Source organism: Theropithecus gelada, chromosome 19 (genome assembly GCF_003255815.1).
Source record: "Theropithecus gelada isolate Dixy chromosome 19, Tgel_1.0, whole genome shotgun sequence".
Taxonomy (NCBI): Eukaryota; Metazoa; Chordata; class Mammalia; order Primates; family Cercopithecidae; genus Theropithecus; species Theropithecus gelada.
The window spans coordinates 29,239,760-29,257,424 of NC_037687.1; the positions used below are offsets into that span (position 1 = coordinate 29,239,760).

Here is a 17,665-nt window from a genome sequence, read left to right on the forward strand (position 1 = left end):
ATCTCGGCTCACTGCAAGCTCCGCCTCCCAGGTTCAGGCCATTCTCCTGCCTCAGCCTCCGAGTAGCTGGGACTACAGGCGCCCGCCACCACGCCCGGCTAGTTTTTTGTATTTTTAGTAGAGACGGGGTTTCACCGTGTTAGCCAGGATGGTCTTGATCTCCTGACCTCGTGATCCGCCCGCCTCGGCCTCCCAAAGTGCTGGGATTACAGGCTTGAGCCACCGCGCCCGGCCTGTATCAAGATATTTTCTAATTTTTCTTGTGATTTCTTTTTTCAACCCTTGGGTTTTTTAAGTGTGTTGTTAAAATTGCACATATTTGTGGACTTAATACATTTTTCCTCTGCTGTTAATTTCTGGTTATGTTTCATGATGATGGGAATCAATCGTTTATATGATTTCAGATTTTTTTGTTCTTTTAAGACCAAGTCTCACTCTGTTGCCCAGGCCATGCATTAGCATGGTCACTGCTCACTGCAGCCTCGACTTCCTGAGCTCAAGCAATCCACCCACCTTGGCCTCTCAAAGTGCTGTGATTATAGGCATGAGCCACTATGCTCGGCCTTAAATCTTCAAAAATTCATTTTATATTCTACTGTGAGGTCTATTCTGGAAGTTGTTCCATGGAAATTGGAGAAAAATTTGTATTCTGCTGTTTTGGGTGGTGTGTTCTGTATATATCTCGTATGTCTCATGGGTCTGTAGTGGTGTTTGAGTCTTCCATTTCCTTTTTTTTTTTCCCGTTTTAGATATATTCTTGCTCTTCTGCCCAGGCTGGAGTGCAGTGGTACTGTCATACCTCATAGTAGCATGCATCTCCTGGCTTCAAGTGATCCTCCTGCCTCAGCCTCCCAAGTACCCAAGTGCAAGTACCATGCACTACCATGCCTGGCTAATTTTTTTTTTTTTTTTTTTTTGAGACGGAGTTTTGCTCTGTAGCCCGGGCTGGAGTGCAGTGGCCGGATCTCAGCTCACTGCAAGCTCCGCCTCCCGGGTTCCCGCCATTCTCCTGCCTCAGCCTCCGGAGTAGCTGGGACTACAGGCGCCCGCCACCTCGCCCGGCTAGTTTTTTGTATTTTTAGTAGAGACGGGGTTTCACCGTGTTAGCCAGGATGGTCTCGATCTCCTGACCTCGTGATCCACCCGTCTCGGCCTCCCAAAGTGCTGGGATTACAGGCTTGAGCCACCGCGCCCGGCCATGCCTGGCTAATTTTAAAAATTTTTTTGTGGAGACAGGGTCTTGCTTTGTTGCCCAGGCTGGACTTGAACCCCTAGGATCAAGTGATCTTCCCACCTCAGCCTTTCAAAGTGTTGGAATTACAAGCAGGAGCCACTGCTCCCAACCAGAATCCTCAGTTTCTTTATTGTTCTTCTGTCTGGTTCTATCCATTTTCAGAACTAGAATATTGAATTCAACTATAATATTGTGGAACAATATTTCTCTTTGGAGTTCTATCAAGTTTCCTTTCTTTTTTTTTTTTTTGAGACGGAGTCTCGCTCTGTCACCCAGGCTGGAGTGCAGTGGCTGGATCTCAGCTCACTGCAAGCTCCGCCTCCCGGGTTCACGCCATTCTCCTGCCTCAGCCTCCTGAGTAGCTGGGACTATAGGCGCCCGCCACCACGCCCGGCTAATTTTTTGTATTTTTTAGTAGAGACAGGGTTTCACCGGGTTAGCCAGGATGGTCTCAATCTCCCAACCTTATGATCCGCCCATCTCGGCCTCCCAAAGTGCTGGGATTACAGGCTTGAGCCACCGCGCCCGGCCCAAGTTTCCATTCTATACTTAGTTTTTATTTATTTACTTACTACTTTTAATAGAGATGGAGTCTCAGTATGTTGCTCAGGCTTATCTCAAACTCTTAGGCTCTAGTAATCCTCCTGCCTCAGTCTCCCAAAGGGCTGGGATTACAGGCATGAGCCACTGCACCCAGCATCATTCTGTACTTAGGAGCTCTGACACTTGGTGTTTATATATTTATAATTGTTATATCTTCTTGGTGAATCGAGTCTTTCATCATTTTATAATAATCTTTGTCTCTCATGATTTTTGAGTAGAAGTTTGTTCTCTCATATTAACACTGCCACCTGTACTTTCTGCTGGTTACTGTTTGCATGGAATATATTTTTCCATCCTTTCCATTTCAGCTTGTTTGTGTCCTTAGAATTAAAGGGAGTTTCTTGCAGATAGGATTTAGTAAATCTTGTTTTCTTCTGATTCCAAAGTTAAATCAGGCCAACAGTACATGAAAAGAAGGAGAGTATCAAACATAGAAACTATTAAAAACAAAAGAGGCTGAGGTAGGAGAATGGCGTGAACCCGGGAGGCGGAGCTTGCAGTGAGCCGAGATCGCGCCACTGCACTCCAGCCTGTGCGACAGAGCGAGACTCCGTCTCAAAAAAAAAAACCGAAAGAATACATATTAGATTATTATCTGTAGATTATTTAATATCTTGTAGATCTTTTTCCTACGTTTCTTTCTTACTGCCTTTTGTAGTGTTTTGCTTGTTTCATTGTAGTGACAGACTGACTTGAATCCCATCTCGTGTGTCTGATATATTTTCTTTTTGTGGTTAGCATTGCAGGTACTTCAAATACTGTGAAATTAAAACATTCTATTTTGAAGTATTAACAGCGTAACTTTTATTAGGTACAGAAAGGTCTACTTCACAACTCTGCTCTCACTTTCTGTTATTAATGGCAGACATTATTTTGATATACGTTATGGTCCCATTAACATACATATATAGCGCTTTTAAAATGATTTTGTCTTTTAATTGCTAGGAAAGAATTATGGGAGGCTGAGGCAGGTGGATCACCTGAGGTCATGCCTGGCTGATATGGCAAAACCCCATCTCTACTAAAAATACAAAAATTAGCCAGGTGTGGTAATGCATGCCTATAATCCCAGCTACTACTTGGGAGGCTGAGGTGGGAGAATTGCTTGAACTCGGGAGGTGGAGGTTGCAGTGAGCCGAGATCGCACCACTGCACTCCAGCCTGGGTGACAGAGCAAGACTCTGTCTCAAAAAACAAACACAAAAACCATTAAAAGTCAAGTTACAAAAGAAAAGGGTAATAATAAATATCTCTGGGGCCGGGCGCGGTGGCTCAAGCCTGTAATCCCAGCACTTTGGGAGGCCGAGACGGGCGGATCACGAGGTCAGGAGATCGAGACCATCCTGGCTAATACGGTGAAACCCCGTCTCTACTAAAAAATACAAAAAACTAGCCGGGCGAAGTGGCGGGTGCCTGTAGTCCCAGCTACTCGGGAGGCTGAGGCAGGAGAATGGCGTGAACCCGAGAGGAGGAGCTTGCAGTGAGCTGAGATCCGGCCACTGCACTCCAGCCTGGGTGACAGAGCGAGACTCCGTCTCACAAAAAAAAAAAAAAAAAAAAAAAAATCTCTATATTTGATTATTTACTGACCTTTAATGGTGAACTTTCTATTTTCATTGAGGTTAAAGATACTATTTAGAGACCTTTTATTTTACATTGATGCATTCCCTTTAGCATTTCTTGTTGGGCAAGTCTAGAATACCAGTGCACTCCCTCAGCTCTTCATTTTCTAAGAACATCTACATTTCTTTTTTTTTTTTTTTTTTTTTTTTTTGAGACAGAGTCTCGCTTAGTCGCCCAGGCTGGAGTGCAGTGGCGTGATCTCGGCTCACTGCAAGCTCCGCCTCCCGGGTTCACGCCATTCTCCTGCCTCAGCCTCCCGAGTAGCTGGGACTACAGGCGCCCGCCGCCTCGCCCGGCTAATTTTTTGCATTTTTAGTAGAGACGGGGTTTCACCGTGTTAGCCAGGATGGTCTCTATCTCCTGACCTCGTGATCCGCCCGCCTCGGCCTCCCAAAGTGCTGGGATTACAGGCGTGAGCCACCGCGCCCGGCCAACATCTACATTTCTTATTTTTGCAGGTGAATGTTACTAAATATAGTATTCTTGGTATTTTTGCCATTTTTTTCTTTAAATGTTTTCAACATATCCTCTCACTGCCTTCTAGCCTACAAAGTTTCTGTTGAAGAATATACATAATGTTGTACAGTTTCCCTTTATATGACAAGTCTTTTTTTGTTGCTACTATCAAGATTGTTTCTTTGTCTTTGACTTTTGATAATTTCTTTATAGTATGTCTCTGTGTGAATGTCCTTGGGTTAGTTTTAGTTAGCATGGTCAAGCTTCTTGAATTTGTATATTCATTTCTTTCCTTAGATTGAGGATATTTGAACATTATTTCTACAATGGTGATTTCGAATCCTCTGTCTTCCTGTGAATCTCCAATAGTTTGTATATTGTTCCACCTGATAGTATCTCAAAAATGTACTAGGGTTGGTTTTCTTCATCATTTTTTCTTTTTGCTCTATGGAGCTGATTCTTTCGAATAATATATCTTTCAGTTTGCTCATTGTTTTCTGTTCCTTTTGCAGTCTGCTGTTGAATCCCTTAGTGAATTATTACTTCAGTTATCATATTTCAGCTCCAGAATTTCTGTTCTTTTGGTTTTAGTAGTTTCTCCTGTGATTGATATTCTTTTTCTTTTCATGTAATGGTTGCCAGATTTTATTTAGTTATCTATCTCTGTTATCTTTTTTAGCTCATTAAGCATCTTAAGGCAGTTGCTTTAAATACCCGTCAAGTAATTCAGAGGGCTGCCTATTTTTAGGCTTGTTTTGTGGAGATTGATTGATTGATCATAATTTTAGCGATATTTCCCTGTCCTTTTGTAGGCCTCAGAATTTTTGGTTTAGGTTTGGTAAAGCCACCACTTCTCCCAGGTATTTTATATAAGAATTGTGCAGGAGGATACCTTTACTAATTAGCCTGCTATAAAGGGTGTAGGAACAGTTACTCCTTTTCTGGGGATGTGTTTTTTTCTGGCTTGTGGAAGTACTATTACTGATGACTATACAGCTGATCTAAAAGTTCTGATTTTCTGTAAGAGGCTCATCCCTGCTTTTTCTCAGAAGCTTTCAATTTCTGTTGTATTTCTCTGCTCATAATCTCTCTCAAACTCACCCACAATCCACCTGACTCCTGCAGGTTCCCCACTGCTCTAATGCATCCCTCCATCCCTTTTGTTTTCCGTACTGCCAGCATGATACACACAGTATGCCCATATTCCTTCCAGTGTCTGAGTCAGGTGAGGCAGAATCTGGGCTCTCTGTCAGACACTGAACATGCCATTGTCATGGGTTGAAGTTCCACTTTTTTCTTTCTTTTTTAGAGAGCAGCTCAAAATTGGGAAGCAATACAGAAAATAAATCTCTTAAAAATCAACTTGGATTAACCTTTCAGTTACATCTGAGTGAACTGCAGGTATTTCAAGCTGAAAGGAATATTTCTGGATGTAAACCTGTCGAAAAACCTATCAACAACAATTCCTTAGTTTCACCACTTCAAAAAATTTATCTTACTGTCAAATCCCACATTTTAAATAAATATAGAAATGATTTTGATGATTCTCCATTTCTCCCACAAGAACAAAAAGCACAAATTAGGGGAAAACCTTGTGAATGTAATGAGCATGGCAAAGTCTTTAGTGTGTCTTCAGGCCTTGCTAACCATCAAGTAATCCACACTGCAGATAACCCTTACAAATGTAATGAATGTGACAAGGTCTTCAGTAACAGTTCAAACCTTGTACAACATCAAAGAATTCATACTGGTGAGAAGCCTTACAAGTGTCATGAATGTGGCAAGCTCTTCAATCGAATTTCACTCCTTGCACGACATCAGAGAATCCATACTGGAGAGAAACCTTACAAATGTAATGAGTGTGGCAAAGTCTTCACTCAAAATTCTCACCTTGCAAATCATCACAGAATCCATACTGGAGAGAAACCTTACAAATGTAATGAGTGTGGCAAGGTCTTCAATAGAAATGCACACCTTGCACGACATCAGAAAATTCATAGTGGAGAGAAACCTTACAAATGTAAGGAATGTGGCAAAGCATTTTCAGGGGGTTCAGGCCTTACTGCTCATCTTGTAATTCACACTGGAGAGAAACTTTACAAATGTAATAAATGTGGCAAGGTCTTCAATCGAAATGCACACCTTACCAGACATCAAAGAATCCATACTGGAGAGAAACCTTATGAGTGTAAAGAATGTGGCAAAGTCTTCAGGCACAAGTTTTGTCTAACCAATCATCATAGAACGCACACAGGAGAGCAACCTTACAAATGTAATGAATGTGGCAAAGTCTTCAGTTACAATTCACACCTTGCACAACATCAGAGAATACATACTGGAGAGAAACCTTACAAATGCAGTGACTGTGGCAAGGTATTTAGTCGACTTTCATGCCTTACACGACATCAAAGAGTTCATACTGGAGAGAAACCTTACAAATGTAATGAATGTGGCAAAGCATTTAGAGACTGTTCAGGCCTTACTGCCCATCTACTAATTCATACTGGAGAGAAACCTTACAAATGTAAAGAATGTGCCAAGGTCTTCAGGCATAGATTATCCCTAAGCAATCATCAGAGATTTCATACTGGAGAGAAACCTTACAGATGTAATGAATGTGGCAAGGACTTCACTCGAAATGCAAACCTTGCAAATCATCACAGAATCCATACTGGAGAGAAACCTTACAAATGTAGTGAATGTGGCAAAGTCTTTGGTCACAATTCACACCTTGCACGACACCGGCAAATTCATACTGGAGAGAAGCCTTACAAATGCAATGAATGTGGCAAGGTCTTCAGCCACAAGTTATACCTAACAAAACATGAGAGAATTCATACTAGAGAGAAACCCTACAGATGTCATGAATGCGGTAAGGACTTCACTCGAAATTCAAACCTTGCAGATCATCATAGAATCCATACTGGAGAGAAGCCATACAGATGAAATGTGTGTGGTAAGATCTTTAGTAATAATTGACACCTTGCACAGCATGAGAGAATTCATTCATGAGAGACTTCTTACAAACTGAGTATGGCAAACTCTTCATCCTGAGATCTAGCATTAATCAACATCAGAGATTCCATACTAAAGAGAAATCATAGCAATGTATGTGACACAGGTCAGTTGAGGCCTGCCAAATGACTAGATATCAAAATATACATCTTGGATGAAACCACACAGATTGTGTGTGCTGAGGCTATTATTCAAGGACCATTACTATGGAACATAAGATTTACACAAGCGGTAACTGAGGCTCTAGTTCTCCAATATTTATGATATTGCATGCTGCAGAAAAATCACAGCTCCAAATATGTTGAATCTCATGATGTGATGTATGTCAGAGGTCCAAGGGCATGTGGAAATGGTCAGTTATATTCAGGCAATTAAAAAACATAATCATATGGGGTTTTTTGGAAAGGCTACTTTACATTTTATGACTTTCATCCTCAACTTTGAAATCACTTCATGTGATTTCTTGACAGACCTTTCACTGTGGTCTCTTGAAAAGAATCAGTAGGATGCCGGGCGCGGTGGCTCATGCCTGTAATCCCAGTACTTTGGGAGGCCGAGGCAGGCGGATCATGAGGTTAGGAGATCAAGACCATCCTGGCTAACACAGTGAAACCCTGTCCCTACTAAAAATACAGAAAATTAGCCGGGCGTGGTGGCAGACACCTGTAGTCCCAGCTACTCGGGAGGCTGAGGCAGGAGAATGGCATGAACCCGGGAGGTGGAGCTTGTAATGAGCTGAGATTGCGCCACTGCACTCCAGCCTGGGTGATAGAGTGAGACTCAGTCTCAAAAAAAAAAAAAAAAAGAATCAGTAGGATGACAGGGATGACTTCATTAGCTGAAAATCGTTTCTGTCAGTTTCCCGAGGAAGAAGGACACTGTTTTCAGATTATTGTCTGATTTAGAGAGCATGGAGGTGGGGAGGAATCATATAAAACTGATGGCAGTCATCATACTGTTGCTGAGCACATTTTTCCTGACAGAAGGGCACAGTGCTTCTGTGCTCTACCAACTAGCCATGAAATAGAGCGTATCTGTAGAAACAATGCAAGGGAGATGGTGGCCACGTGAATTGCATAGCAATCACTGTTTAGGCAAGAATGATTAAAAAGTAGTCATTTTTGGCTGGGTGCGGTGGCTCACACCTATAATCCCAGCACTTCGGGATGCTGAGGTGGGTGGATCACTTGAGGTCAGGAGTTTGAGACCAGCCTGGCCAACATCGCCAAACCCCATCTCTACTAAAAATACAAAAGTTAGCTGAGTGTGGTAGTAGATTATTGTAATCCCAGCTACTCTGGAGGCTGAGGCAGGAGAATCGCTTGAACCTGGGAGGCAGAGGTTGCAGTGAGCCAAGATCGCACCATTGCACTCCAGCTTGGGTGACAAGAGCAAAACTCTGTCTCAAAAACAAAAAAACAAAAAAACAAAAAAACAGTGGTCATTTTTGAAATGGAAGAGAGAAGAGTTAGATTAGAGAATTTAAACTACCAGTATGCCATGTTCTTGAGTAGCATTTACATTTAACTGTTGGCATAATTTCCAACTGTTTGATTTAGAATGTACATAGTTCTCATGTTTTTCTTTTTTTTTTTTTTTTGAGACGGAGTCTCGCTCTGTCGCCCAGGCTGGAGTGCAGTGGCCAGAGATCTCAGCTCACTACAAGCTCCGCTTCCCGGGTTTACGCCATTCTCCTGCCTCAGCCTCCCGAGTAGCTGAGACTACAGGCGCCCGCCACCTCGCCCGGCTGGTTTTTGTACTTTTTAGTAGAGACGGAGTTTCACCGGGTTAGCCAGGATGGTCTCGATCTCCTGACCTCGTGATCCGCCCGTCTCGGCCTCCCAAAGTGCTGGGATTACAGGCTTGAGCCACTGCGCCCGGCCAGTTCTCATGTTTTAATTAATAAAATTAAAATCTTCCTAAGTATGAATCACATCATTTTTACCAACTGTTTTATTCCCCCTTAGGAGAATATACTGCACAATAATGCACCATTAATAGTAAATACTCTGCAATTTGTTTTTTTTTGTCTTCACACCGAGCTATGTAGCAGTGATATGTGTCTAACTACTCTAGTATAACATAGGCATTTAAAAAAATGCACCATTAGAATTTTAAGGTTGACGCATCCAGAACAGTTTTGTGTATGTGTGAAATGAAACAACATATGCATACACTTGTGAGTGCATATCCTTGGGTAAGTATAATTTAGACTAATCATACTTAATACTTGAGTTATTCTCTCTGTGCTCTGGCAAAGAATGCTTATATGGGTACATATAATCCATAACAGTGCCACTTCAGCCTCATACACCCTCAAAAGTCCATCAAACATTTCACTGTTCATTATATTTCTGTGTGCCTAAGTGTGCCAAAGACATGCACCTTAATTTTTATAACACGAAAATACAAATATATGACAAATACTATTAAATGAAAGAAAGTATTGAATAAGAGTGAAATTACTGTACCACAATGTCTTTTTTTTTTTTTCCTAGTAGTCCTTGGTGACATAAGTGGAAAAATATTAATATTCATAAATTTTTTTCTTTTTTTTTGAGACTGAGTCTCTGTCGCCCAGGCTGGAGTGCAGTGACGCGATCTCGGCTCACTGCAAGCTCTGCCCCTGGGTGCATGCCATTCTCCTCAGCCTCCTGAGTAGATGGAACTACAGGTGCCTGTCACCTCACCTAGCTATTTTTTTGTATTTTTAGTAGAGACGCGGTTTCACTGTGTTAGCCAGAATGGTCTCGATCTCCTGACCTCGTGATCCACCTGCCTCGGCCTCCCGAAGTGCTGGGATTATAGGCTTGAGCCACCGCGCCCAGCTAATTTTTGTATTTTTAATAGAGATGGGGTTTCACCATGTTGGCGAGGGTGGTCTTGATCTCTTCACCTTGTGATCCGCCCACCTCAGCCTCCCAAAGTACTGGGATTATAGGTGTGAGCCACCATGCCTGGTTGATAATTTGAACTTTTGACTGCTCTACTGGAATTTGTTTGAAGTCCACCTAAAGTTTGGTTTAGAGAATGGTGATGCCATAGACTGACATGGTCTGTGAATGTTTACTACATAATGAGGCGTTCTGGGAAAAGCAGGATGGACTTCCCCAGCTGGTCCAAATTGGAGAACAGGGATAGGTGAGTAGCCTGGGATATTGTATTAGTCTGTTCTCATGCTGCTAATACAGACATACCCAAGACTGTGTAATTTATTTATTTATTTTTTTATTTATTTATTTTTTTTTTTTGAGACGGAGTCTGGCTCTGTCGTCCAGGCTGGAGTGCTGTGGCCGGATCTCAGCTCACTGCAAGCTCCGCCTCCCGGGTTTACGCCATTCTCCTGCCTCAGCCTCCGGAGTAGCTGGGACTACAGGAGCCCGCCACCTCGCCTGGCTAGTTTTTTGTATTTTTTAGTAGAGACGGGGTTTCACCGTGTTAGCCAGGATGGTCTCGATCTCCCGACCTCGTGATCCGCCCGTCTCGGCCTCCCAAAGTGCTGGGATTACAAGCTTGAGCCACCGCGCCCGGCCAAGACTGTGTAATTTATAAAGAAAAAGAGGTTTAATGGACTAGCAGTTCCACAGGGTTAGAGATACCTCACAATCATGGCGGAGGGTGAAGGAGGAGCATATGCATGTTTTACATGGTGGCGGGCAAGAGAGAGCCTATGTAGGGAAACTGCCCTTTACAAAACCATAAGATCTCATGACATTTATTCACTATCATGAGAACAGTATGGGAAAATCCCACCCCCATGATTCACGTACCTCCCACTTGGTCCCTCCCACAACATGTGGGGATTATGGGAGCTACAATTCAAGATGGGATTTGGTGGGGACACAGCCAAACCGTATCATTTTGCCCCTGGTCCCTCCCAAATCTCACGTCCTCACATTTGAAAACCAATCATGCCTTCCCAGCAGTCCCCCAAAGTCTTATTTCAGCATTAACTCAAAAGTCCACAGTCCAAAGTTTCATCTGAGACAAGCAAGTCTCTTCTGCTTATGAGCCTGTAAAATCAAAAGCAAGTTAGTTATTTCCTAGGTACAATGGAGGTACAGGCATTGGATAAATAACACCCATTCCAAATGGGAGAAATTGGCCAAAACAGGTCACAGGCCCCATGCAAGTCTGAAATCCAGCAGGGCAGTCAAATCTTAAAGCTCTGAAATGATCTCTTTTGACTCCATGTCTCACATCCAGGTCACACTGATGCAAGAGGTGGGTTCCCATGGTCTTGGACACCTCTGCACCTGTGACTTTGCAGGGTACAGCTGCTCTCCTGGCTGTTTTCACAGGCTGGTGTTGAGTGTCTGCTACTTTTCCAGGTACATGCTCCAAGCTGTCGGTGGATGTACCATTCTGGGGTCTGGAGGAGGGTGGCCCTTTTCTCACAGCTTCACTAGTTAGTACCCTAGTGAGTATTCTGTGTGGGGGCTCCAACCCCACATTTTACTTCTGCACTGCTCTAGCAGAGGTTCTCCATGAGGGCTCTGCCCCTGCAGCACACCTCTGTTCCAGTTCCCAATAAAGTTCCTCATCTCCATCTGAGACTACCTTCAGCCTGGACTTTTTGGTCGGAACCATTCAACACCATTCTCTAGGAAGCTCCAAATTTTCCCACATCTTCCTGTCTTCTTTTGAGCCCTCCAAACTATTGCAGCCTTTGCCTGTTACCCAGTTCCAAATTTGCTTCCACATTTTGAGGTATCCTTATAGCAGCACCCCACTCTACCATTACCAATTTACTGTATTAGTCTGTTCTCACGCTGCTAATAAAGAAATACCCAAGACTGGATAATTTTTGAAGACAAAGAGGTTTAATGGACTCAATTCCACTGGGTCGTGTCCTCTGAGCTTCTGCCACAGGGCCATGTAGACAGCTCTTATCGCGGAGTTTTCCTGCCTCAAATTCTTCAGTGTCCCCTACACTCGCCTGCAGCTTTTCTAAGGTCCTCATGGCAAGGTTGATTCCCGCCCTGGGTGTTTCCCAGCCGCTCCCTCATCGGCCCCTGGAGAGCAGGGACACAGCCCCAGTCCCAGGGAGGCCGAGAACTCTTCCTGGTCCTGGGATCCTGCAGAGCCCGCCCTCTCCTGACTTTCTCCTGCCTTTTTCCTCCTTGATTGGGGGCCCTTCTGCTCCTCAGGTCTCCTCTTTCCAGCCACTGCTTCTCCTGATTTCAAGTGTGGGGATGTGACTTCTATCTCAGGACATTAAGGTTTCTCTCCTCCCAAATTCTATCCCACAGAAAAGGTGCTCTTGAGGTGGGGATCTGACTCCAATCCCCTCCCTGTGAATGTGTGGAGGAGAGGAAATAGACAAAATAGTGAGATGGGAAAGAAGAATGGAGACCCATAAACAGATGGCAGCCAGGCGCGATGGCTCATGCCTGTAATCCCAGCACTTTGGGAGGCTGAGGCGGGGAGATTACCTGAGGTCAGTAGTTCAAGACCTGCCTGACCAACATTGAGAAACCCCGTCTCTATAAAAAATACAAAATTACTCGGGTGTGGTGGCGCATGCCTGTAATCCCAGCTACTCTGGAGGCTGAGACAGAAGAATCGCTTGTACCCGGGAAGCGGAGGTTGTGGTGATCCAAGATCGCACCATTGCACTCCAGCCTGGGCGACAAGAGCAAAGCTCCGTCTCAAACAAACAAAAACCAGAAAACAGATGGCAAAGTAGGTGGTGGATGAAGGATTTGCAGAGACAGTGAATGAAGATGCTGAGAAAGGAGCAGAGGGAGAAAAGCAACTAGAGAAATTTAGAGAAAAACTGGGTTTCTAGAGAGATAGAGTTCCGCAAGATAGGGAGAGGGGCAGAAAGGAGGAGGCTCCTCCCAGATGCGAGAGTTGGGGAGAGAAGGAGGGATTTGGAGCCAGGGCAGACAGAGCAGCATGGTGCTGGGACAGCAAGAGGGGGCAGCCAGTGAGGAGAGCAGAGGGAGAACCACAGCCGGGGAGACCTGGGATCTGGGGGTGCCAGAGAGTGGGGATGGGGGGTGTAGCAGGGAAGAGGGAATTTAACAGGGGAACCTAAGCGGCAGCAGAGACGGGGGAAGAAAGAGGCAGAAATATATGAAGATTGGAGACAAAGATTGGGCAGAAAGAAGAATAAGAGGTGAAAGAAGTGAGAAAGGAGCAGAACAAGTGGAAGAGAAGGATAGAGGGAAGAGCGGGAGAAGGAAGAAGGGCTTGAAATGAGCAGAATCCTAGGGGAAAAATAAAGAGAAAAAAAAAGAGCTAGGAAAAGAGGGTGAGAATGAGACGTAGGTAGAGAATGAGGGAGGGAAACACAGTAATAAGGAAACGGGGGACGCTCAGTCCAGATGAATGATGGATTGGATATTATGATTAATTTATTTATAATAAACATAAAATTTGTTTAAAATATACAGACAAAGATGAGAATTGGAAAACTGTCTATAAGGCATGTGCATTTCATCATTCTTGGTATCGGAGGTTAGCTTCCACTTGCTGTCCTTATTCTGCCAGAGGGCAGTGACTTGACTCATTCAGGTGTGGGTCACTATCTTCACTTCTCTTGGGATGGGGTAGGCTGTGGGCGAGTGTATAAGATAGGAGGAGAAACCAAAGTGTTTTTTCTACTCGCACAACTAACACAATAGTGAACACTCAACACAAAATGCCTCATCTCTGGTCATCAAAATGTGTGAGGATTACTTCCCACCACCAAGGAATTTTTCATCAGATAAAAACTGGGTGTTCTGTAATTGAACTCAATTTGACACCATTTATAGGGAGTTAGCATTAGATCTCACAGGAGGCTGAGGGGCTCAGTTGCACAAAACTGCCCCCAGAATTTGCTAGAGTGATTTACACAACTCGGAGAAACAGTTTACTTAGGTGTACCTTTTGTTATAAAGGATATTACACAGGATACAGATGAACAGCCAGACGGAAGAGCGTTCCTAATAAATTAATGGAAACAAGTATGTTTTGGAAACCATGGATTTTCTTTCTTTCTTTTTTTTACTTAGATGGAGCCTTGCTCTGTCACCCAAGCTGGAGTGCAGTGGTGCTATCTCGGCTCACTGCAACCTCTACCTCCTGGGTTCAAGTGATTCTTCTGCCTCAGACTCCCAAGTAGCTGGGATTACAGGCGTCTGCCACCATGCCTGGCTAATTTTTATATTTTTAGTAGAGACAGGGTATTGCCATGTTGGCCAGGCTGGTCTTGAACTCCTGACCTCAAGTGATCTGCCTGCCTCGGCCTCCCAAAGTGCTGGGATTACAGGCGTGGGCCACTGACCCAGCCCAGGGCTTGAGTTTCAAAGGTGTCACAGTACACCTTGGTTCTCTTTTTTTTATAAACAGGAATTTGTCTTCCTGACCTGAGTATTATCTCTATGTGGGAACAAAGGAGAGAGTGCTGGACTCTTCAGAGTGAAGGGAAAATAGCAAAAAATCCAGGTGGGAGGGAACGGATCAAAGGTGTGAACACAGGTAAGAGCTCAGATGGGCAGAGTAGAAGCTGCATGATTTTCTTTTTCTTTTTTTTTTTTTTTGAGACAGGGTCTTGCTCTGTTAGCCAGGTTGGAGTGCAGTGGCAATCATAGCTCATTGCAGCCTGGAACTCTTGGACTCAAGTCATCCTCCTTCCTCTGCCTCCCAAACTGGTGAGATTACAGGTGTGAGCCATTGCACCCTGCAAAGCCACACTAATAAATAGTGCTTGGGAAACTCTGCAACTGGGAGAATTCTGTGGAAAACCAATAGTATAAATCCTGGTGTGTGTGTGTGTGTGTGTGTGTGTGTGTGTGTGTGTGTGTTCTGAGACAGTCTCACTCTGTTGCCCAGGCCGGAGTGCTGTCGCACAATCTTGGCTCACTGCAACCTCTGCCTCACAGGTTCAAGCTAGTGTCCTGCCTCAGCCTCCTGAGTAGCTGGGATTACTGGTGCCTGCCACCATCCTTGGCTAATTTTTGTATTTTGAGTAGAGATGGGGTTTCACCAAGTTGGCCAGGCTGGTGTTGAACTCCTGTCCTCAGTTGATCCGCCTGCCTCAGCCTCCCAAAGTGCTGGGATTACAGGTGTGAGCCACCGTGCCTGGCCTAAATCCTGTTAGTTTTGAATGGAAATTTTCTTTTTTTTTTTTTTTTTCTGGGACAGGTTCTTGCTCCGAGACAATGGCAAGTACAAACTAGGTTTACTGTAAATATGAGAAAGGGAAAAAATGCTTTTACTGTATTAGAAGACTTGAAATCGCATGAAGGGATTCCAGTCTTTTGTTGTTGGTGGTCAGATGTTTTAGCTATTTTAAGTGTTTCGGTTTGTTTGTCTTTCTACATAACTGCTAACCTTGTTAGTATCTGCAGAACGCCTTAATTAGGAAAGCTATTAACCCTATGTGTCAGGTTTGTGTAATTTTGTATTGTTTTATATGGAGTCTTCGAATAAATGTATGTGGTATATGTCTCTATATGCTGTCTTTGACTTCTTTCATCAGCATTTGGTAGTTGTAACATAACAGTTCTATGAATGTTTGACATGTATTTCTTTGACCTTTTTTTTAATGGAGCAATCATACATAGTATTTTATTTTTAATATCAGGTTTCATGTGTAAATTCCTAGTGTACAGAAATATACAAGATGATGATTATTATTATTATGAGACAGGATCTTACTCTGTCATCCAGGCTGGAGTGCAGTAGAGCAGTCTCAGCTACTGCAACCTCTATCCTGCAGGCTTAAGTCATCCTCCCACCTCAGCTTCCCGAGTAGCTGGCACTGCAGGCATGGGCCACCAAGGCCTGTTAAATTTTTGGGTTTTATAGTGGGTTTCACCATGCTACCCAGCTGGTCTCAAACTCCTGAGCTCGAGTGATGTGCCCACCTTGGCCTCCCAAAGTGCTGGGATTACAGGCATAAGCCACCATGCCTGGCTGATGAAATATATGATATTTTTGTAGGTTGATCTTATACTTTGCTACCTTTACATTTTTCTTGTTCTAGAGATTTTTGTAGATTTTTTTTTGGAATTTTCTACATAAAATGATTTCATCAGTTTCCTATTGCTATACACAGTGACTGGCTTAAAACAACAAAAATGTATTCTTTCACAATTCTGCAAGTCACATATCTAATATGGGTCCACAGTTCTGTGACTCTTCATGAATCTCCAGGGCAGAATTTGTTTCCTTACCTTTTGTAGGTTCCAGAGGCCACTTACACCCTTTGACTCATGGTCCACTTCCTCCATCTTTAAAGGCGAGAAAAAAATCTCTTTATCCCTCTATTTTCAACACGTCACCACTGTCTCTGTCCCTCGGTGTCCACCTGCACCCTTCTGATATTGAACCTTGTGATTCTATCTATAATTCAGGATAATGTCTTATCTAAAGATTCTTAACTAGACCACATTTGCAAACTCCCTTTTGACATGTCCAGTAACACAGGTTACAGGGATGAAGATACCTTCCTTTGGGGAAGGTATTAGCCTGCACAACCATCGTATTTTCTGTTGGTACACTATTGTTTTTTCCCCTGTCCTCAGGCCACCCTCCTTCCCCAGCCTCCCAAAGCACTGTGATTACAGGCCTCGGACACCACATCCAGCCTGTCACTTTTATTTCATTTTCCTTTATTTCACTGGCTGGAACCTTTGATATTGTGTGGAACAGTAGTGATGAGAGGAGACATCCTTGCCATCATCCCAACCTCTGGGGGAAACTATGCTTTCCCCAGTATGTATGATGATTCTGTAAGGGTTGGTAGGTGATCTTGAGTTGAGGAAGTCTCCCATGATACTGTTTTCCATACTGACTGCAGTATTTCAGATTCCCACAACATGTACCAAGATAGTTTCTCCACATCCTTGCTTGTGAAGCAGGTTCACTGCACACTGGTTGCCAATGTGTCTGAGTTGAGTGAGAGATAATCTCACGCAAACACAGTAAGTTACATGAAGTGGATTTGTTACATACAGATCAGCAGATGCCTGGGATTCATGTGTTCTGCTCCCCAAGGCTCAGGAAAAACACCCAGTGCAGATGCAGTCTGTCTGTGTGTGTTCCACTTGCATCACAGTTGTGGGAGGCTGGAAGGCAGCCCATCCTGGGTTTCATGCTCCAGGGATGCATGGCACATTGGCCTAAAGCAACAAAGGGCATCCTGTTCTGGGGGTCTGGAACACATCCTGTCCTTTTCTCACCGCTCCCTTCCTCTCAGGATGTTGCTTTTCCAGCACATTCTATATTCATTCTTGGGAACTACAAGTGAGAAGTCAGATGCAACTGGGCCAATTCAACCCCACTTGAATGCTGTCCTGCAGTCTCTCCGCCAATCCAGATACCCTTTTATTTTTATATTTTTTGAGACAGCGTCTCGCTCTGTCTCCCAGGCTGGAGTGCAGTGATGCAATCTTGGCTTACTGCACCTCTACCTCCTGGATTCAAGCAATTCTTGTGTCTCAGCCTCTCGAGTAGCTGGGACTACAGGCATGTGCCACCATCCCCGGCTAATATATATATATATACATATTTCGTATTTTTAGTAGAGACGCGGTTTCACCATGTCGGCCAGGCTGGTCTCTAACTCCCGACCTCAGGTGATCTGCCCGCCTGGGCCTCCCAAAGTGTGGGGATTACAGGCATGAGCCACCACGCCTGGCCCAGATATCCCCTTTAATAAAGCTAGTCCACTGACCTCCCTGGATCTGGAGGTAGAGGCTGGTCTCAGGAGACTGAAGTAATACCTTGACTGGCAGA

The 17,665-nt window shown here is 44.0% G+C and overlaps 1 protein-coding gene across 1 annotated transcript in view; it reads left to right on the forward strand.

Annotated features, from left to right (window-relative positions):
• The window catches only part of LOC112612471 (zinc finger protein 880-like), a 19,873-nt gene extending 12,541 nt beyond the window's left edge, over nucleotides 1-7,332 (forward strand). The window contains exon 4 of the mRNA XM_025367049.1: nucleotides 5,226-7,332. Within this exon, the coding sequence (XP_025222834.1) occupies nucleotides 5,226-6,862 (1,637 nt within the window). The 3' untranslated portion in view covers nucleotides 6,863-7,332. The remainder of the gene's footprint in view (nucleotides 1-5,225) is intronic.
• The last annotated feature ends 10,333 nt before the right edge of the window (nucleotides 7,333-17,665 follow it).